Source organism: Perca flavescens, chromosome 15 (genome assembly GCF_004354835.1).
Source record: "Perca flavescens isolate YP-PL-M2 chromosome 15, PFLA_1.0, whole genome shotgun sequence".
NCBI classification, from domain to species: domain Eukaryota; kingdom Metazoa; phylum Chordata; class Actinopteri; order Perciformes; family Percidae; genus Perca; species Perca flavescens.
The window spans coordinates 30,288,502-30,311,706 of NC_041345.1; the positions used below are offsets into that span (position 1 = coordinate 30,288,502).

Below are 23,205 nucleotides of genomic sequence, written 5' to 3' on the forward strand. Positions count from 1 at the left end.
TTTTACTTTGGCAAATTTACATTTATGGAAAAAACTTTGCAAAGAATATTATGAGAGTGATGATAAAATGTTCGTTCTCATATAGCAGTATCATATCTGACAAAACCAAATATTACATTTTCCAGTAAAAGTTTAAAGTTATAGGCAGGTAATATTACCCATGATAAATCTATATCTTGCCATATAGTTTGTGGGTATGGGAGCAGCTCCAGCACGGGACCCCAAACTTCTCTTTCCAGAGCAACATTAACCAGCTCCGACTGGGGGATCCCGAGGCGTTCCCAGGCCAGGTTGGAGATATAATCCCTCCACCTAGTCCTGGGTCTTCCCCAAGGCCTCCTCCCAGCTGGACGTGCCTGGAACACCTCCCTAGGGAGGCGCCCAGGGGGCATCCTGGGCGCCGATTCTCCGACCAATCTCCCGCTCCATTGTCCCCTTACTCGCGAACAAAACCCCAAGGTATTTGAACTCCTTCACTTTGGGTAAGGACTCATTCCCTACCTGGAGTAGGCACTCCATCGGTTTCCTGCTGAGAACCATGGCCTCAGATTTAGAGGTGCTGATCCTCATCCCAACCGCTTCACTCTCGGCTGCGAACCGATCCAGTGAGTGCTGAAGGTCGCAGGTCGATGATGCCATCAGGACCACATCATCTGCAAAGAGCAGCGATGAGATCCCCAGCCCACCGAACCGCAACCCCTCCCCACCCCAACTACGCCTCGATATCCTGACAAAGCGCAGCCCTGGCAGAGGCCAACCCTCACCTGAAACGAGTCCAACTTACTGCCGAGAACCCGGACACAGCTCTCACTTTGGTCGTACAGAGATTGGATGGCCCTGAGAAGAGATCCCCTCACCCCATACTCCCGCAGCACCTCCCACAGTATCTCCCGGGGGACCCGGTCATACGCCTTTTCCAGATCCACAAAACACATGTAGACCGGTTGGGCATACTCCCAGGCTCCCTCCAGGATCCTTGCGAGAGTAAAGATCTGGTCCGTTGTTCCACGACCAGGACGGAATCCGCATTGTTCCTCCTCAACCCGAGGTTCGACTATCGACCGAACCCTCCTTTCCAGCACCTTGGAGTAGACTTTACCAGGGAGGCTGAGAAGTGTGATACCCCTGTAATTGGCACACACCCTCTGGTACCCCTTTTTAAAAAGGGGAACCACCACCCCGGTCTGCCACTCCTTTGGCACTGTCCCAGACTTCCACGCAATGTTGAAGAGGCGTGTCAACCAGGACAGCCCCTCCACACCCAGAGCCTTGAACATTTCCGGACGGATCTCATCAATCCCAGGGGCTTTGCCACTGTGGAGTTGTTTGACTACATCAGTGACTTCCGCCTGGGAAATTGACAATGATCCCCCATCATCCTCCAGCTCTGCCTCTAACATAGAGGGCGTATTATTCGGATTCAGGAGTTCCTCAAAGTGCTCCTTCCACCGCCCTATTACCTCCTCAGTTGAGGTCAACAGTGTCCCATCCTTACTGTACACAGCTTGGATGGTTCCCCGCTTCCCCCTCCTGAGGTGGCGAACAGTTTTCCAGAAACACCTTGGTGCCGACCGAAAGTCCTTCTCCATGTCTTATCCAAACTTCTACCACACCCGCTGCTTTGCCTCTTTCACGGCAGAGGCTGCAGCCCTTCGGGCCCTTCGGTACCCTGCAACTGCCTCCGGAGTCCTCTGGGATAACATATCCCGGAAAGACTCCTTCTTCAGTCGGACGGCTTCCCTGACCACCGGTGTCCACCACGGTGTTCGTGGGTTACCGCCCCTTGAGGCACCCAAGACCCTAAGACCACAGCTCCTCGCCGCAGCTTCAGCAATGGAAACTTTGAACATTGTCCACTTGGGTTCAATGCCCCCAGCCTCCACAGGGATGCACGAAAAGCTCCGCCGGAGGTGTGAGTTGAAAGTCTGTCGGACAGGGGCCTCCTCCAGACGTTCCCAATTTACCCGCACTACCCGTTTGGGCTTTCCAGGTCTGTCCAGAGTCTTCCCCCACCCCCTGACCCAACTTACCACCAGATGGTGATCAGTTGAGAGCTGCGCCCCTCTCTTCACCCGAGTGTCCAAAACATACGGCCTCAGATCAGATGAAACAATTATAAAATCGATCATTGACCTTTGGCCTAGGGTGCTCTGGTACACTTATGAGCATCCCTATGTTCGAACATGGTGTTTGTTATAGACAATCCATGACTAGCACAGAAGTCCATGCATTGTACAAATGCATAATAAAAAGTACAGAGTCTTTGGAGATTAGACTCCATTGTTGTAATAAAATTTGTTGACGGGGCAGAGAAACAGGACATAACCCCTGATGGAGTCTAGACACTGGTGGCGGCGGAGAAGGAGACCGGAGACCAGACCGAAAGAGGCAACAGAGTGGTCAGCCAGAGGAAAAACGATGACCGGAGGCGGCGGGGGAGGTGGAGGGTTGACCGCTTTGCCTGAAACGACAGCTAACAGCACAGGGAGAGAACCGATTTAAAGCAGAGTTGAAATGCTGTGATTTGTCCTTGAATTTCATGACCCAGTCTGATTGGTTTAACTAAAGTGATGCCTCTAAAAACAGACAAAAGAGTAGTATTGGGTTATTTGACGTCTTCCTGAAAGAATTTGCGCTGAGCTTTATTAGTTTCAGTATGTGAATCACAGAAGGCACATCTTAGATCTATATCATTTTTGAATTTGACAAAAAATTGATCCAATGAATAATTTTAAATAAAAAAATCGTTAACCTTATTGACCAAAAATAGAGTCCAAACCTTTTTGCAGCATGAATTACCTACACATTTGTTCCAATAAACTATTCCAAGTGAAATAGGAAAAATATATTACATTGCAATAGAGCACGGATCTTATGGTTGTTCTAACTTGGCTTAAATCCCACTGTTCCAATAGGTGAGTGAATTGCATCAATACACCAGATGGGATAGCTTCAAAGACTATGGCAAACTGTTTAGGAGTCAGTTATCTGATATTGTTTAAGAAATTCCTGATAATTAAATAAAACACCTTTACTATTGAATAATTGATTCACAGAAACAATGTTATTTAACCATTCCTTGAAAAAAAGATATCTGTTTTTTGTAATGTAGGCTATATCGCTATTGTTTATAGGTTTTTTTAATGTATTAAGAACATTTGCAGATTCATACAACAAAACACTCCAGGGAGTCTACAAAGTCCAGCAAGGCAAATCAAGCAGCAGTCCAATCCATAGCATCAAATACACTTAGGAGTTCCAATATCATTCAGTCATGTGAGGTCATAAGAGTTGAATATAAATGAAAATAAATAAAAAGTCTTCAGAGCTTTACAGTTCTTTGAGTATCTTATGGAGTCCAAATATTCACTGACTTCACTCTTAAACAGGAAAGAAAGGTTTAGATTAGGTTAGATAGAATTCATTGATCCCAAACTGGGAAATGTCAGTGCTACAGCAGCAAAATATAAGACACACAGCACACATACAGAATATATAAGAAATAAAAAAAATAGGATAGAATAAAAGAACTATTCAAAAATAAAAGATACAAAGGAAATAATGTACAAACGTATATACAAGTGGGGAATAAAAATGTACAAGATGAAAGTAAAACGAGTGTTTGTGCAAGTTACACTATAGTGCAGTATTACATCTTATCTAACATTCAGTGATGAAGTGTTAAAAAGTGTTATTTCCTGTGGTAGGAATGATTTTCTGTGGCAGTCCATGCAACACCAAAGCAGTGTGGGGTGGAGAGGGGGGTCAGGATTATCTGTGATGGATAACAGTTTGTTCAGTGCCCTCCTCTCCACCACTTCAAATGTCTCCTGCTTGCAGCCAATAACGGAGCCAGTGTCAAAATTTCAGCAGGTGGACCCAAACGCAAGACTCTTCCAATCAGGAGTGCAGAACAAACACACTTTATTGTGACTCAACAACTACAAACTCACAACTACAGACAAACAGAGAGAGACGAACCGACAAGAGACAAAGGAACACAGGGGTGTAGAAATACACAGACCAATAAACAGAAAGACAGGGGATTGGACAAGACAGTAACGAGCAACAGGTGAGAGTGGAAACGGAGGGAAACTAACGAGACAATTGGGAACAGGTGAGAACAGAACTCGAGGGAAACTAACAAGAGACGAAGTGCAGACCATATAAGGGGAAGGGCGGAGACAAAGACAGATGACAGACAGGTAACAACAGAACACAGCAACAAGTACAGATAACAAAATACACAATCAGCCGGGTCCTGACAGCCAGCCTTCCCGATCGGTTTGTTTAGTCTGTTGTGTGGTTTGTGTTGTATATTTTCATGTGATGTCTTCCTGCTGCACACAAATTGCCCTTCTGGGACAAAGAATAAACTGAACTGAACTGAACTGGCTCCGATGCTGCTTCCCCAACAGATGGAGGAGAACAGAGCGCTGGCCACAACAGACTAGTAGAACATCTCCAAGATTCTGCTGCGCATGTTTAAAGGATGTCAGCTTCCTCAACCAAGGTCCTACTCATACTTTTTGTGTGATTTCTTACCTGTTTAGGGTAAAAAAAAAAAAAAAGAAAAGAAAAACATCCTACAATGTACACATTTTAATTTTACAGCATGGACAACAGGATCATTTGAGTATGAAAATAGACAAATTTGGTAGATACAAATTTTACCAGACTATAGAGTTTTTATTAACCAAGAATAAAGACATTTTGGGCTGTAGAGTGATTATTATCCAAGAATACAGACATCTTGATTAAAAAATAGACACATTATCATTCTTGAATCCTTTTCCTTGCATTTTGCAAGGATATCTTTACCATTAAAGCTTAACAATTTTTTTTATTTAACCTTTTATTTATCCAAGTAAGTCGATTGAGAACAATTTCTCAGTTGCAGCTCCACTGGAGCGGTTGGGGTTAAGGGCCTTGCTCAAGGGCGCCTCAGTGGTGGTAATGAGGGAGGGACAAGCGCTGCTCTTTTTCACTTTCCCCACCCAGATTTTGTTTATTGGTTTATTTGAACAATGAACATAGAACTAATGTGTAACACAATTTTGGGGATTATTTTCCTTCTGTCAAACTGAATCCAATCTAGTTTTTTCCTTCATTCTTCATTTTGTTCTTAGTATTTTCTTTGTTAGAGGATAGTCCTGGAAGCAATTTCTCTTTTTGGTAATGCAGAGGAACATCTTGCACTTGGTACATCTCATGTACAGCCTTTATTTCTGCATGCTTGGTATCCATCATCTCAGGCACGTGCATGACTCCTAGCCTGCGCACAGATGGTTCTGGTTGTGGGATCCTCATTTTAGATTGTGGCTCATATTCATCCACACTGTTGGTCAACTGGCAGCTAGCACAGCTTTGGGACACAGTTCTTCATTAGTTCCAGTTGCAGGAAGGCCCTTGCCAGCAATGCGTCCAATAGATCTATGGTTGTGAAGTACCTGTCGAAGAATATGTAGCTTCCTATTGGAACAGATTCAACCAAACATATTGCCTGACTGGACAACGACCTGTGAATGGAATGATTTGTTCATCAAAAAAGAATATCTGCCTTCTTTGTTTCCTCAGTTACAGCCAGGTCATTGACAATCTTGAGGAAGTTTCTTATCCTGAAGAATCTATCCCTTGTCATTTTGCTGCTTATGACTGGCACTTTAGTTTTTTTGGCCCAAAACATTTTAATTCTGGGATAGCCATGTGGTCTGAAATGCCAAAGAAGATTTTTATTTCTTGTGGCGTAGTGTTCATACAAACTCCTCTGCTTTGCAGCTCTATCTGATTTGTGTATGTTGCCAAATCTTCAAAGACCTTGTTATCAATGTACCGTGAAAAGTATTCAATTGGACTTGATAGGTAATACTCACTGCAGCTAAATTTATAATTGTGGAACTGCATCAAATCAAATGTTACTCCTAGCCCACAGAGGGCGACGTATCTGTATCTGTGTCTGCATCTGTCCCTTCAACTGAGCCTTCTGCATACTACCCTCCAAATCTGAATCTCCCTCAACTATTCGGTAAAGAATTCTTTCTGCTTCAGTTCTGTTTCCTATGACAATGTGGAGTCATTATTTACATGAAGATAGTCCTGATTTCCACTATAATTGACATTCATAAAATGGCAACATTTTCAAAAGACACAACATTTAGTTGCTATCAGAACTAAATATATGATTCCTACCACCTTAATGAACAAGAAAATATCTGATTATCATAGAAACAAAACCAATATTTGACTCACCTCATAAAATGTGCTGGTTCCTATGCCGTCCATTTTGGATTGAAAGATAGAGGCGGTTCAACTTCTGCAGTTGACTGAAGTTCTACTGAAAGTCTGAGGTGAACAGAAAAGGAGACCGCACAGTCCCCAGTGGAGCCCCTGTACCACTCACCACCACGTCAGACAGAGCACGGTCCAGACACAGGGGCAGGGCTAGAAGGGGGGCACGGGGTGGCACTTGCCCCCCCCTGAAATATGATTGCCCCCCGGTGCCCCCCCAATCCATTGGGCTAAAGTGCTGCCAATCTGACAATTGTGATTTTTGCTTGATCAGAGTACTGTCACAGGCTGCCTGTTCTGCAATTTTCCCAGCCCCTGTCACATGATGACTATCCACAATTCTGATTTAATTAAACCATTTTTTTAAAGTGGCAGACTGAGCTTATAGATATGTGTATTGTATTTGGATATATATATATATATATATATATTAGGGCTGTCAATTTATTAAAAAAAATTAACTAATTAATTGCACAATTTGCTGTAATTAATCGCGATTAATCGCTTTTTTAAATTGAGACTGAAGCTTATAATAATGGATATTTAAATGCTAAATCATTTAACTTTGCAAATATGAAGAAAAAAACAAACAAGGAAAGGTTCTGCTAAGTTCAGAATGTTTAATATCTTTCAGAACAACAGCAGCAACAATTTGGCTTATTTAGGTGAAGGCTGCTGAAACGGCTAGAAACTGTCTGACTTGAGAGCAGATTTTTGTCACCGTCTCCGGCTGCTGTCGCCTGCTCTCGTCTACTTTACAGGCGAGGAGCAGTTCATCTCCAACGAGCCGAGAGTTCAGTCGGCGGCAAGGCAGTCGGGACTCACCCGGAAATGGCGAGCGGAGTGAAGTGACGTGACTAGTCTCTCAAAATCTGACAAAAATCTTCTAAACTGACCTTTGTTGAGCTGAAATGAAGACCGATTCAGCAACTGCACGGCCTATTTCTCGCTTAAAATGTTTTCAGAAACATGTTTCAGTGAAATATTTTAGTACAATATGAGATCGTATTCTGAACGGCCGCCATGACAGTCTGGCTCTCAATATCCGGAGAAAACAAACCCATGTGACGCGTTCGTCCAATCAGCTGCCGGTTTTCATTACTTGGGCAACAATACAGAGTAGCGCCGCCTGGTGTTATGGAGACGTATTACGTTTCTTAGCCGCCACAGGAAGTAAACAAACACAGCTGCGTTAATTTCGTTAATTTTTTTTAACGAGTTAAATATTAAAAAATTAACACAAAAATTAACGCGTTAATTTTGACAGCCCTAATATATATATATATATATATATATATATACACAAGTGAAATTAATAACAAATGTGATGTTTTATTTAGCAGAAGTACATTGTGTTGGTCGTTCTATCCTATCCAATATTTCCTATATACAAGTTATTTATGGATGTAATATTTAGCAAGCAGAAATAAAATATTTATTTTAAAAGACATTCCTTACTTGTCCCGTTTTTTCCACCACACCAAAGAAAACAAAATGAGAAATCTGTAATGAAATAAGTTGAAGATAAATTCAAGGACATCTGACCAGAATGTCTCTCTGCAGGAACATTTCAAAAACAAATAGGAAATACTTTAATCTGAGCTTTTACAGAAAGAACATTCAGATTCAATATTTGGTTTAATACCTCTTAAGTAGGCCTACACACTTGGCTGGTTAGAATCTGTGAATTAATTTAAACGTTAATTCTCTCACTTTATTAGTCAATAGGATGCAATAAATACAATAAAGGAAGAATTCACTTATTCTAATGTGTCTGATGTGGTCTACATATGAAAAAACTATGAAATCCCCCTCTATTGCATTTTCACAAAAAGAATCAAGCTTTCACAAATCTGAAACTGTGTTAAGAATCTTTAGCGACTCTAGGATAATTTAGTCCAGATTTGACAAGTAGGTGTAGGGGTTTTGGATCTGGACCTGGCCTAATGTTGTACATAAAAAAAAAAAAAAGTGAAATCTCCCTTTATTGCGTTCTCATAAAGACAATACAGCTTTCACAAATCTAAAAGTGTGTTTTATATTAATTATTATATTAATAATTATATAATTAATAATTTATTTTTTTAATAAATTGACTAACAGCTTTCAATATAGATCGGATCCACTAGACGTGACGACGTCACAGGACGTGCCTCGTGGCCCGCCTTATTTTTGCCTTGTTCTGCCTCTGGTTGGCTTACTTGTTATTCTTACCCTAACCCTAACCAATCCCCACTCCAAAAAGCATTTACCCTGGGACAGCGGTTCCGCTATACGGTCGTCTCGTGCGTCCTGCGTGCGTCTCGTTTAGGACGTATTAATTTTGCTCGTCGCTGTCTGATTACGTCATTGTCTTGTGGAAGCGGTAGTGGTGACTCTGTGCATGCGGTGTTATTTGAGCTACAGTAAAAAAAGTTTAGCTTTGCTGGACACCTGGGCAGTTTTCACGTTTATTCCACGCCATGTCATCTCTTCTGAAGGTCGATCGCGAGATGAAAACCAAGGTAAGTTTGTGAGCCGCCTGGCTCTTCAGAGACACACCGTGATGTCCGAGAACACTGCAACTCTCACTGACGTTAACGTAACGTTACACTTTCCACCAGGTTTCTGTGACTAACAAACGTTAATAATACTGCCCATGCCATTTAAGGCCCTGGTATCATCACATCAGATGAAGAGCATATAGTCTGGAGTAAAGTTATGAGATTACAATCCTAGAGGAATGCTAAAACCAATTTGAAAACCTGTTGTCACACTGTGGGGTTATTATTAAAGCATAACGTTAGAGGTGTTCTAATTTCCCGTCAATCTGTTGACAGGTGGAAGCATTCAGGGAGCAGATCAGCAGTGAGGTAAGAATCTTACATACTGCTAATCTAAGATTTTCTTTAAAAATGTGATACTCTCTTTCTGTCTTCAATGTCCTCTCTACTCACTGCTTCATGTTAATAACGTTCCTGTTGAGTGTTTCTTTTTCTTTTTTTTTTATCACAAAACGTTCTCTCCTGTTTGTTACTGTAGGCTGAGCACCTGGTCGCCAGCTTTTTCCCTCGAAAGCTTCTGGAGTTGGATAACTTTCTAAAGGTAAGTGACCTGACTGAAGGCTTTTTTCACAGTGCAAATATCTTTTAAGTTATCATACATATTTTAGTCTACTCATGGATGTGTTATAATATTTCCTATTAGATGTGGCAACACTTGTGGTTACCACCAGTAACCACAAGTGCATCTAGCAAACAATAACATTGAATTCCTGTCAATCCTTTGGTATGAAGCATATGCGTCAAACCCATTTCATAAGGGGCCCATCCACTTTTCAAATTATTAGTTTAGACAGTCAGAGCTGGTTTATGTGGCTCTTGAAACAGAAGTATGGAGTCCCCCCCCAAATGTCTGTGTAAACAAAGCCACCAAGATAACTCACTAACAATGTAATCTTTGAGACGTCGGCTTCAAGTCCTTGTAATTCTTAGTAGTAGTAGAAATGATTGGAAGATTAATGTAGTTTATTGGAGCATGTCCTCTCCGCTTAGTTAATTTAACAGAAATTGCAATTGCATGCAACCTTAAAGAGATCCTCAAGTTTAAATACACCAAGTGTTTTCTATTAAAGATGGCTCTAAATTCGTCATTGAATCAATTTCTGTATTTTTTTTTGTTTTGAATAACTTCAAATGTGTGATCTGGGGCTCCTCTGGGTGAAATTACAAAAATTACCCTTTTTTATTTTAGTATAGACCAATAAAGGTATCAACTCACCAGAATACAGGAAATGTGCTTGGTTAATTATTTTTTCTCTCTATCTCTCTACTGTGTGTGAGAAAGGTATAACAATGCCCCTGAAAATACTTGATGTCATTTTTTTCAGGCCTATGTAATATTGCTTTATTCTTTTGTACAAAAGCTATTTTAAACTCTTTCCATGTGGTCTTCATCCAGGAGCCGATTCTCAATGTGATTGACCTGAAAGAAATCCATTCAGAGATCAAGTTCAAAGTCCCAGACCCGATTCTTTTCAATAACAGCCATGATGGTGTGGACATGGTAAGCCTGCAGTATATTCTATCAGGTGTAGGTTAGTCATCATGGCACATGTTGCTGAATACTCAGTTGGCTTGTTCTTGACCGCTCTAATGGACAGTGGCTCCTTACTAGCCTATAGAAACTAGCCAATGGAGAGTAAAATAATGAATTTTAGTTATTTATTAATTTGGGCCTTTTTCTAAACCCCCAGCCATTTGTACACACTAGGGATGTTAACGATTAAGTTTACAGACAGTAACAACTTTGATATTAAAATACTGTTCAGTTAAAGATTCAAGATTCAAAATCATTTTATTAATCCCACTGTTTTTACATTTTAAAAGACAAATAGGCTATTCAATCTATTGTCTAACTGCTAGTTAACCTGCTAGTAAAGGTCAAGGTAAACTTTATTATCCACAAGTAGGAAATTCATGTGGTCACCATTACACGCTTAAATGTTATACAGCCTACTGCATAACATTAAAAACATAAGTACGAAACATTAAAAGAAAGAAAAACAAGGACCGACAAAGCAGTTAAAACATTGAAGAAACATGACAAGCATGTATGAATAAATAAAATAGTTGAATACTGATATATATACAGTATGCTCATAGTTTAAAATGCCTAAGAGTTTATAAGTCTATTGTTGTGCAGTCTAATTGCTGTAGGCACAAAAGACTTTCTGTACCTTGTAGTCCTAATTTTCCTTTGCAGGACTCTGCCACTTGACCTGTTGCTTCTTAAGAAATTCTGATGAAGATGGTGGGTTGAATCATTTTGAATTTGTTCTGTCTTTTTAAAACTAAGGTCATTGTACTTGGAACTAACAGCCGTCCCTATAGTCAGAGTCATACTCTAAAAGCCATGCCCACCAGAGGGGAAAACAATTGGCAACACACTATGCAACTAAGGGCTGAAACGCTAAAAAGAAGCCTGTAGCTAGCTGGAAGAAAATCAGATTTAAACATGTAAATGATTATTTTAGAAACATATGTCTACCAGAGAGACACTGTTAATAAGCTAGTGTTAGCTATGTGTTAGCAAGCTAAGGCACTTGCAAACATAATACGCATAGCTTTATAAAACTTTAGTTATAGGTTTTTTACCCTGGTGGTAGTGCCTCCCACCACACATTAGCTTTTAGAGATTTTTCAGTTGCCATACAAGTCAATGGCGAGTTATTCTCGCTTTGCCAGACCCTCCTCCAAAGCGCGCTGGTGGAGAGTCTGGCTACTCCCTATAGCATTTGGGGATGGGAGGAAAATGTGCTCTGTTTTATTGGCATTTCCTTAAACCTACTGCTGATGAGTCAGCAAAGTAGGATTCATCCTATGGAGATCATGAATGTCTGCGCAAACTTTCATTACAGTCCATTGTAGTTGTTGATATTTCAGTCTGGACAATTGGCGGATTGAGTGACAGACAGACCAACATTGCCATCCATTGAGCCACACTTCTAGCATGCCTAATCATTAAATTACATCTTCTGTTTGTGCTGCAGAATACCAAAAAGAGGAAACTAGAAGATGGAGTCACTGTTGAGAGCTGGCAAGGTAAAAACAAAAGATTCCTGTTTTTTCATCTCATGGTGTAGTTTTCCATAGGTTTGTGTTTGTGCACGTATTTGGGGGGTCCTTCAAACAATTTTACAAATTCACATAATTTTAGATTATTATCATTACTACTATATCTGTGTCTAAAACATTGGAAAAGCTAGTTAAGATAATAAATAACACTCAAAAAGCTTAAAGACAAGAAGTTAACTGGGGACCAACTACAACCATTAGATCTGGGGCAAGTAATTTAGTTAGTTTTATGCTCACGTTGATTTTACATTTATTCGGCTTAAGCCCAAAACGACACCACACTGCTATATATCATCATATTGCCCAACTTTAGACCAATGACCGTCCAATGAATAGTGTTTTTATCCACTAAGGTTTAAACATATCTGAAGGAGATAACATCAATCATAAAACATACTTGAAATGATTAATGCCTATTGTGCACAGTAAGCGAAATGCAAAAAGTGAGTTGGCTTTGCAGGGCTAGGACCAACCCCAGACCTACTCTGCATGTTGATGGTCTTGTATTGATCAAAATCATGCAGCAGAGTGTCGGAACATGAACCAGCAGCAACCTTACTCTTTGATGAGAAGCAGAGTTTGTAGCTGTGGATTCTGTGTTTGCTTCCAGGGGGAGCCAAAACCCTGGTGATGCCAGAGGGGATGCTGAAATGTAACACCAAGCTGGTAGACCTGATTGAGCGAGTCAAACCAGAGATCAGGACTCTGATTGAGAAGTGTAACACAGTAAGTGTCTGCACACACACACACACACACACACACACACACACACACACACACACACACACACACACACACAGATGGGTAACTCATCGATTGGACAGTTTTTATACCATTTTTAGACTATACTTTTTAAATATAATATCTGACCTTTGTTTGCAACACTACGTTGTCAAATTTAAAACATTTATTAACAACATAATGTAACAATATCTTCAGTCAATTGGAAACTTAAGCAAAATAACCTGCCATCTAGTTTCTCTTTTGTAACTGCAGTCTTCTTCACAGAAGATGACATTCAAGTTCACAACAAAACAAACAAAAACAATTAAACAGCCATGTCCATAGTCTTCTCTGAACAATGAAATGTCTTAACAAACTATTTCCGAACAGTTGAACATATACTACTCCCTGTGTCCTTCTTCATTACGCCGGCAATTGCAAACTGAAATGGGGCTAACCCTCACCCGTGGAAGAGGCAGATTCCATCCAATGAGTGGCTCCGTAGCTTGCCAGCCCTCGGCGACGAGTTAAAGGTCCCGTTTTTTTTTTAGCCTCGTTCTAAGCGGATTACTCGTCTTCCTAACGTAACATAATGATTATGATCATCAAAACTGCAGCTGGACTTCATCTGTTTTAGAAACTGGTTGACGGGTAGAAACATGATGTACTGTGACCAGTCAAGCCATGCTGGCAAAGTGTTTTTCAAATGCACAGTAAGGTGAAAGCAGTTGTTCAGCATGATGATGTGTTTGGAGAGGTTTGTACGAATCCTCCATACAAAAATTAAAAACCGATCTGCTCACTAGGGCTGACAATACCAGGTTGGTTTGTCGCTATGCTCCAATATGACCAAATTATCATTGTTCGGTCAACAGCTGGTGTTACTTTCATATCGCACCCTGTCTTAGGGCGACCTCTAGCTCACCCAGTAGAGTGGGGCTGAGTCCTTGGCAGCAGCCCAGGTTCAATTCCAACCTACGGCCCTTTGCTGCATGTCGTCCCCCCTCTCTCTCCCTTTTCCTGTTTTCAAGATATCCTATCCATTAAAGGTCATAAAATCCCAAAAAGGAGAGTACTTGGTCTCGATGAAGGGAATACTGAAGCATGTAGGGAGAGAGGACAGGAATATTTGGTTGCATTATTTATTTCTCCTCCACTGTTGTTGGTGTTGTTGTTGCAGCACTCTGACATGTAGGATGTGAGGCTGGTCTTTGTTGCATTTGTCCCACCCATCCTCCACTGTGATTGGACAGCTGGGTAAAAAAGTGACACTTATGAGCATAGCTTTTTACCCAAAGTTGAAAATTCTTCATCCCTCTGCGACCAGAAACAAACACTGCTGATGTTTGTAGCTTCATGTTTATATGCAGAGCCACCATTGCAAAGCATTAAAAACTTAAAGTGGCCTCAGGAATGAACATTGATGGACACTAGGGCTGAACGATTTTTGAAAATAATCTAATTGCGATTTTTTTTTTTTTTTTCCCCAAATATTGCGATTCGATTATTTTTTTAAGCTCTTTGTCTTCTGTATTATTCAACAAAGACAAACAATAGAGGAGCGGCCTCCAGCCCCTCCCCCTCGTGAAGTTGCGTGCCGTCAACACTGCACTAGCTCAGAGAGGCTATCGTTACGTTAGTTGCTGGTGGTCTTGCCGTGGGATTAACTGTACTATTAAAACCGTTGAAACCCCGCGGCCACGCTGCTGTGAAAGCTCCCCGAACCGTCATTTATCAGTCTGATTGTTACCGTGTCAGTGGCAGCTCCTCGACCCATATCTTTATAACGTAGCTAACCGCTAATCAGAGCTAGCTCGTTGCCAACCGAGCCTTCAGTTCTGCGTGCCTGTATCCATTAACTGCATGTATGGACTCGAGCCCGAACAAAACCCTTCATTTTATTAAAATGGCTGTAAAAGTTTTAAACTTCAACTCAGAATTGTTTGAATGACAGAGATCAGCTCAAGGTACAGTGTAGCGTTAGCGTGCTAAGTTGATGCTTTCTCTGCGTAGTGCAGACTGATTTGCTCTCGCGAGTCATCAAATCGAGACCAAATCGCAGCCTTTGCGATTAGGAAATCGCGTTTTAACATATGCCGATATTATCGCAAATGCAATTAATCGTTCAGCCCTAATGGACACACAGTCTTGCATTGCTAGACCTTCCTCCACAGTGCTGCAGAGGAGGGTCTGGCTAGTCCACACAGCATTCCGGGATAGGAGAAAAACGTGATCTGGTTTATTGGCATGTTTTTTAAACCAATCACAATCGTAATGAGCCCCGGTGCCACTGCAAAATGGCTTCGGAAAGGAACTTGTTTTGTGGAACATGTACATTCAAAAGTTGTTTTAATCGTGCAACAGAAAACTCAGATTCAACAGATAGTCCAGCTAGTTGTCTCGATTTACCCTGCAGAGATCTGAGGAGCAGTTAACCATAGTCCTTATAAATTGACCTGGGTTTAAAATTCCAACACAAAGAAGCGGAAGGTAAGCGTCCGAAAAGGAAAACATCTGGCGGAATCCTGGAAGTGGAACATCATGGATATAGACTAATGTACACAACACGATAGAGTGCACTCAGTGCTCTGCGGGCAACAGTTGCTATAGAAATAACGTGCCGATGTTTTTCGACCAATCGATTGGTTGAAGAGTAGGTAGAATTTTAGTCGATCAAGATTTTCTTTGGTTGAATACAGCCCTACCGCTGACTAACAGCGCAGAATATGTCAATATTTGGTTGTGTAGACGTGTTTTTATTTAATAATAGCTCTGCTAACTCGGCAATACACAGACTGAATTTCCTGTAACTTGATAAAAGCCTTGTGCTGGTTCACCAGGGGGTAGCAGGAAATGGGGAGTTTGCACATTATCAGTAATCTAACACCTCTCCAAAACCTCCCAACCTCCTTATGGTAATGTTTACTGGTTGCTTTCAGCTGATGTGTGCATGTGATATGTGGTTTTTATTACTTACTTTTAAAGCACAACTTGAACTTGCACCAAAGTAAAATAGAGATCTCTTAACATCCTATGTGCTTGATCATGGTCTAAGAACATCCATTTCTTGCTGTTCCCAGGGCCAGTTTTGTGGCCACAGGGGACCCAGCTGTTGCTGTCAGGGCTCCTTAACTCTGGAATGCACTTCCTGTAGAGATTAGATTTTCAACATCTGTATCTACTTTTAGGATGGTATTTTATGTCCTAATGTTATGTGTCTGTATATGTACATGTGCTTTTAAAATGTTCCAGTGTGTAGCCATTTGTCATTTGCACTGAGAAGACATGATCTTGTATCTACTCTGTCAGGTTAAGATGTGGGTCCAGCTGCTCATCCCTAGAATAGAAGATGGAAACAACTTTGGAGTCTCCATACAGGTCAGTCCTCACGTACTGCCTCATCTGGAAGCATGGTTTTACATATTTAAGGCTAAAATTGTTCATTACAATCTTTTGTAGTTAAATACAAAATTAGTTTCCAACTAATTACTAATAATTTAATTAAAACAAATAATTTAATGCCAATTTTTAAGGAATTAACACTTGCCATTAACCCAACCCAACTAACTGAAGCAGCTAAAATTAATGTCTTCAAACCTTGTCTCTATTTTCGGTGTAAATAGTATCAAATGAAATGTATTCATACATTACAGGAAACCTTTTAAGACATAATTTAGAACTTATCACAAAATAACTAGTCTCGCATTGCCAGACTTATCTCCATGGCGCTGTGTAAGGTCTGGCTCCTCCACACATACATTCCAGGATAGGAATGGGTTGTTTGTATTTCTTCACAATCACAATTGTCTTGAGAGGCGCTAAGCTCTGGTCGCAGGGACAGTGGCTCTGCAAAATGGTCTCAGGAAGGAACTTGTTTCGGTGGAACATTTGTAATTGGCAAAAGAAAACGAGAATACTATATTAAATGAAGTTACTGTTGACACAATACAGTAACGGGAGCTATTTAAATTAGCTCCATACATGGTTAAATATTATTTGCTCTTACCAAGCATATTGCTTTGTGTATTTTGTCCAGAGCAAATCCTGCCAAACGGTCCCAACACGTCCCAGTTAGAGGGTAAATGTCGTAAATATATTATTTGTAAATCATTCAATGAAAGAACGAAAACTCACTGGCACGACATTTCGGAGAATCAGGCCAAAACTACCAACTGAAGATCTTGGCGAGAATTTTCCTGGAAGAATATAATACGTATTTTTTGTGACCCCTAAAGTGAAAGTCGTGCAACAGGACTGTGTGGTAAGTCAATGGCAGACCACTTTCATATGTTTTGGGACTGCTCTTTCATCCTTTCATTCTGGAAAGATATTGCAGAGGTCATGAGTACAGTACTAAAAGTTGATTTCTCCTTTGTCACATTATACCGGGGCAAATTCCCAGGTAATCTCATGTCCCATGATAAGTACCTTTTACAAGTCCTTCTTGTTGTGCAGTAGTTAAGTTGTATTCACAGTTTATTAACATCCATTATCCAACGCTGTCCAAACTGCTCCAAATTCCAAACCGCAAGTTCCTTGGGTACCCAGGAAGCCAAGTGTGAAGTAATTCAGATGAACAGTTCACGAGATATTCGTATGACAATGGACACACGATAGTCCTGGATTTATAGTCATTTTAAGTAGTCTGAAAGAATTGACTGAAACGATTGAAGTTTAACAGATTATTTCAGACTAGTTCAAGTCATCACATCCCTACAGGACTTGATTCTCATTGGCTTTCCTCACTAGTCTTTACTGTTGTTCTATAGTTAAATATTTTGGTGAATGGAGGTTGTTCCTGCAGTCCCTATGTTTGAAACTGGGGGGCAGCATTGGCCTCATCTGTGGAACACCCTGCCTATAGAGATCAGAACGGCCCCCAACCTTGCTATCTTTAAGTTGTTGGTAAAAACCTTTTTATTCTCATTTATACTTGAGTCTTTGTTTTAAGGTTGCTCTTAGCTTTGCTGTTTTTTATTTTGTGTTTTATGCGTTGTCTTGTTGGTTTTATTTTCTTATATGCTCGCTCTGTAAAGCACTTTGGTCTGTCTAGCAGCTGTTTAAATGTGCTATATAAATAAATTAACTTGAACTTGACATGGTCTACAGCCTGGTATCTGATAGCAGGCGAATGAGTAGAACTTAATTTGTCCCCAGAGGAGTTGTGCAGCAGTTAGTAATAACCGTAATAACACAACATTTCGTTTTGTTGCTTTATTTACAAAACAAATGAAAAAGATACAATAAATAATTTGCAAGGGAATTTGAAGAGTGAGTTAATAAGTTAATAAAGTGCTCATATTATGCTTTGGTTGAGTGTACAGGCTGATAGGGTTTAGGTTTAGATTACCAATAAACAAACTTTTTTAGCGACTAGGCCCTGACCTGTGGTTTTATGTATGGTTATTAAACAAAGTCCCATGGCATGGCAGTTGGTCAAGGCTGCAACCCCACCCTCTATCTTGCCACGCCCCTCTCCTCATCATCAGCTCATTGTGGGACTGGCTCATAGTGGCTGTAATTCTGCACCAATGTTAGAGTAACAAAATTTACCTATTTAGATAAAACAGAAAGTTTTCCTTTTGGGGATATAATTTAAAGTTAAAAAATTTAATGAAATTCATATAACAATATGTATATCCCAATATGTTTAAAATCCACAACAATATCATATTGTGAAATCATGATAATATCTTATCGTGGGGCCTCTGCTGATTCCCACCCCTATTATTTATATATATTTTATTACTTAAAGGGAAATTAGTGTTACGATAAACTAAATGTAACAAAACTAAACCGGGTGAAAGCCAGGGAAGAGAGACTGGTTGTCCCCAGCTTATGGAGTCTTGCAGCCAGACCAGGTTAGCTGGATGTCACTCAGCTCCTGAAGGATGAGGCCTGTTCAGAGAGCTTCGTCACATTAGGACTCGATCGATTCCTGCACAGGTTAAAATGTTGCTAGTTAAACCACTAAAGAAGTACATGACCATGTGTAACAATAGTTGAGTTGCCTGTTGTCTATTTCCACCAAGTCTGTCTCTGTCTGTAGGAAGAGACTGTGGCAGAGCTGAGGACGGTGGAGTCAGAGGCCGCATCTTACCTGGACCAGATCTCCAGATACTACATGACAAGAGCCAAGCTTGTCTCCAAAATTGTCAAGTACCCTCACGTGGTGGGTTGTGTGTAGAGCTGCAAAGATTAATTGATTAGTTGTCAACTATTAAATTAATCAGCAAATATTTTGATAATCAATCGGTGTGAGTCATTTATGGAAAAAAAAGAAATTCCAGCTTCGGAAATTTTATATTTTCTAGTTTCTTCAATTCTCTCAGACAGTAAACTGAATATCTTTGAGTTGTGGACAAAACAAGACATTTGAGCATGTCATCTTGGGCTTTTGGAAACACTGATCAACGTTTTTCACAATTTTTTGACATTTTATAGACCAAACAACTAAGAGATTAATTGAGGAAATAGTCAAAAGATTAATCAACTAAGTTGCAGCCCTAGTTGTGTGTGTCTCTGAGAAAACAAGTTTGCTTGTATTAATGATAAACTGTCTGTGTCTTGCTTTACAGGAGGACTACAGGAGGACCATATCAGAGATTGATGAGAAGGAGTACATCAGTTTGAAAATCATTGTTTCAGAGCTGAGGAATCAATACGTGAGTGCTGATTTGTCTTTTTAACCCTCTTCCACACTGCAAGCTGCAGTAAAACAGGGTCAAGAGTTACTTTGCAGGGACAGGGGCCTGATGTCTGGGTTACGAGGGAGTTCCCCGAACTCCTCTGTATATATGTGTGTATGTATATATATATATATATATATATATATATATATATATATATATATATATATATATATATATATATATATATATATATATATATATATATATATATATATACACATACATACATACAGAGGAGTTCGGGAAGGAGTTCGGGAATATATATATATATATATATATATATATATATATATATATATATATATATATATATATATATATATATATATATATATATATATATATATATATATATATATATATATATATATATATATATATATATATATATATATATATATATATATATATATATGTGTGTATATATATATATATATATATATATATATATATATATATATATATATATATATATATATATATATATATATATATATATATATATATATATATATATATATATATATATATATATATATATATATATATATATATATATATATATATATATATATATATATATATATATATATATATATATATATATATATATGTATATATATATATATATATATATGTATATATATATATATATATATATGTATATGTATATATATATATGTATATGTATATATGTATATATATATATATATATATATATATATATATATATATATATATATATATATATATATATATATATATATATATGTATATATATATATATATATATATATATATATATATATATATATATATATATATATATATATATATATATATATATATATATATATATATATATATATATATATATATATATATATATATATATATATATATATATATATATATATATATATATATATATATATATATATATATATATATATATATATATATATATATATATATATATATATATATATATATATATATATATATATATATATATATATATATATATATATATATATATATATATATATATATATATATATATATATATATATATATATATATATATATATATATATATATATATATATATATATATATATATACATACATATATATATATATATATATATATATATATATATACATACATACATACAAAAATTTTTTTTTTTTTTTTCTGCCATTTTTGGTTCTCTCTGCTTGCTGTCCACACCTCCTCTTATCTCTGTGTTTGACCACACGCACGCTTGTTGCATACTCTAACAAGTTGTCCACTAGGCATTTTTGGACAAAAATGCCTAGTGGACAACTCTATCTATCTATCTATCTATCTATCTATCTATCTGCTCATCTTAGTCCCCTGTTCCTTCAAGTATAGATAAAATAAAACAGGGCTTCTCAAAGTTCAAACCAGGCTCCAAATCCAGACCGAATGGGAAGTCACTCTGGACCCAGCCCATACCTCGTGTTATGAAGTGTAAAATTTTCTATTTTATAATTTTTTTTCTGTTGATCAATAAATTGTTAGTGAAGTTTAATATGCATTTAGTGGTGATCTGTGATCTCCAGTTGACCAAGAAAACCTAGTACTCAACTTGAATTTATCTTGCTTAAACTTCCATTAAATGTAATTTTGATATCCCTAATAGTTCTGGACATCCGAATAGACCTTTTTAGTAATACGTTTGAGAACCTCTCACCCTTGAAATGACCAGGCCTCTCACTCATTTAGAACCGGTTCAAATTCAAAATCCGGTTTCGGGTAACATCTAGGTCGATTAGAACTGGGCTTTAGTCAGATATGACCAGCTCAATATTAACCTTAATATTTCTGCTTTTAGGTGATTCTTCATGATATGATCCTGAAAAACATTGAGAAGATCAAGAAACCAAGAAACTGCAACTCTGAAGCTCTTTACTGACAACCCCCCCCCCCCCCACTCAACACACACACACACACACACACACACACACACACACACACACACACACACACACACACACACACACACACACACACACACACACACACACACACACACACACACACACACAACATGAGCTCAGTCAGGCAAGACTGACCAACCAATAATTATAGCTTTTGTTTTGGGAGTACCTGGCGATTTTGGCTTTGACAACCTCAGGACAGTTATGCCGTATCGAATAAGATGCTGCCTTTGGACTGATAGTGTGCGGGTATTCAGTCTTAAAAAGTGCTGCTCTCTATTCTATATTTAAAACCCCAGCTGTTTGGGTCCATAGTGAGCTAGAGGAAGCTTTAAAAATGCATTTAAAAAAAAAAATGACCAAACATCACACACATACATTACAGCTGTTGTGGGATCCTCCTCCATCTTTGATTTGGGCCCTATTCTGCAGTCACCGCCATGCTTTCTAGCACATAAACCTTCAGTTTCGGCCTTCCAGTACTGATTGGAATGTGACCTTGGATTCTTTTTTCCTCCGGAGTATCTCGACTGCACGCTGCTAATACAAAGACCGCCCACATGGTCTGCCTCCCTTCTGTTCCGCTGGGACTAAAGCTCGGAGGTTACGGCTGGTTTCTCTTCCCGTCTGGGATATCTGGAGTTCTGCTCTTGTGGATGCGGTTTCTCTCCCAGGAATGTTATCATCTGTTTTTTATTGTTTGTTTTTTTGCTTCATGTTGCCTGACCCACCTAGAGAAGGTTTTCCTTTAGTTTTTGCCCTGTCTCTGGATCATTCTGGGCACACCACTCTCCTGAGAAAAATATGGAATTTAAAACTCAAACTCCACACAGTCCTCCCCCCGGTTGGCCTCAAACTGTCAAGGGACCCTCTTTTAATACAATGCAGACCCCTTTCCTCAGTGCTTCAGAAAACAGCTGCAGTTCTTCAGCTTTAGTGTTGCAATTATCCTGACATCCAGAGATTTGACTGCACATAACTCTGTTTCTCATGGAGGATTCTCACTCTTCATGTGAAGAATATTCTTTATTTCTCCCTCTGTCTACAAACTGCTTTTTTATGTCTTTGTTGTTCTTGTTGTATCTTTGTGTCATAGTGACACTAGAAGATAAAAAAAAAAAAAAATCAGTTTGCCTGTCTTCCTGTTACAGGGTGGCATAGTGCAGAACATGTGGTGCTGTTAACACATCTGCACACTGCTGTCTGTCCGTAAGGACCGGTCAGAAAGGGTTGGATTCAAAAGTCGATAAAGAAAACTACCTGGATGTGTGTTCTTCTAAACAACATAATGCACATTCAGTAATGTGACTCCATGTATCTGTCTCTTGCGATCAAGCAGGCTTGAACTGGATCTCGAAACGATTTGTCAAATGCAAATAGTGTCTGTGGTTTCATAGAGCTGTTATTATTGTTTTTAACGGCCCTGCACAGACATGGTGCACCCACATAGGTGTTTGCACTTACAGAAATGCAATCTGAAATCTTAAATTTTCAGATTTCTTGTGCTGTTATAGTGTTGTATTGAATTTTGTTCACCTCACGATATGAAATTGAAGCCTGGTGCTTTAAAAAAAATCTTTTGCAACTTGACAGCACTATGGAAGTGCATCCAAAATGTGTTTTTTATTTTAGGTTTTTAAGCTAACAAAGTAATAAAGGAACAGACTTCTCTGTATGCATGCAGATAAGGACTGTTACTTTGTACAAAAATCTAGTTTGAACAAATTCAAACTAACTCATAATACCTTTTGAATAAATTGGAATCCAACCCATGTAGCCTTTTCTTTAAATAAACCATGGCTGCAGTCACACCAGATTTCACTCTCCCGTTTGTTTCTATGAGGAACAGGGCGAGGTGTATTCACTGTCGATCAAAAAGTGACCAGGCTCTTGAAAAGGTCACTGTTGCAATTTGTTGT

The 23,205-nt window shown here is 38.8% G+C and overlaps 1 protein-coding gene across 1 annotated transcript; it reads left to right on the forward strand.

The window, feature by feature from the left end:
• The first annotated feature begins 8,521 nt into the window (after positions 1-8,521).
• LOC114570126 (proteasome activator complex subunit 3) lies at positions 8,522-21,332 on the forward strand. The gene is made up of 10 exons (XM_028600352.1): positions 8,522-8,792; positions 9,108-9,140; positions 9,310-9,372; positions 10,228-10,332; positions 11,819-11,870; positions 12,514-12,629; positions 15,936-16,004; positions 18,676-18,798; positions 19,205-19,291; positions 21,181-21,332. The coding sequence occupies exons 1-10, from the start codon at positions 8,751-8,753 to the stop codon at positions 21,259-21,261; spliced, it is 771 nt and encodes a 256-aa protein (XP_028456153.1). The 5' UTR covers positions 8,522-8,750; the 3' UTR covers positions 21,262-21,332.
• Positions 21,333-23,205: the final 1,873 nt, after the last annotated feature.

Coding starts and splice junctions, on each gene's coding strand:
- LOC114570126 (XM_028600352.1), top strand. CDS start 8,751: ATGTCATCTCTTCTGAAGGTCGATCGCGAGATGAAAACCAAG. Junction 12,630..15,935: donor TGATTGAGAAGTGTAACACA/GTAAGTGTCTGC, acceptor CTACTCTGTCAG/GTTAAGATGTGGGTCCAGCT. Junction 18,799..19,204: donor TTGTCAAGTACCCTCACGTG/GTGGGTTGTGTG, acceptor CTTGCTTTACAG/GAGGACTACAGGAGGACCAT.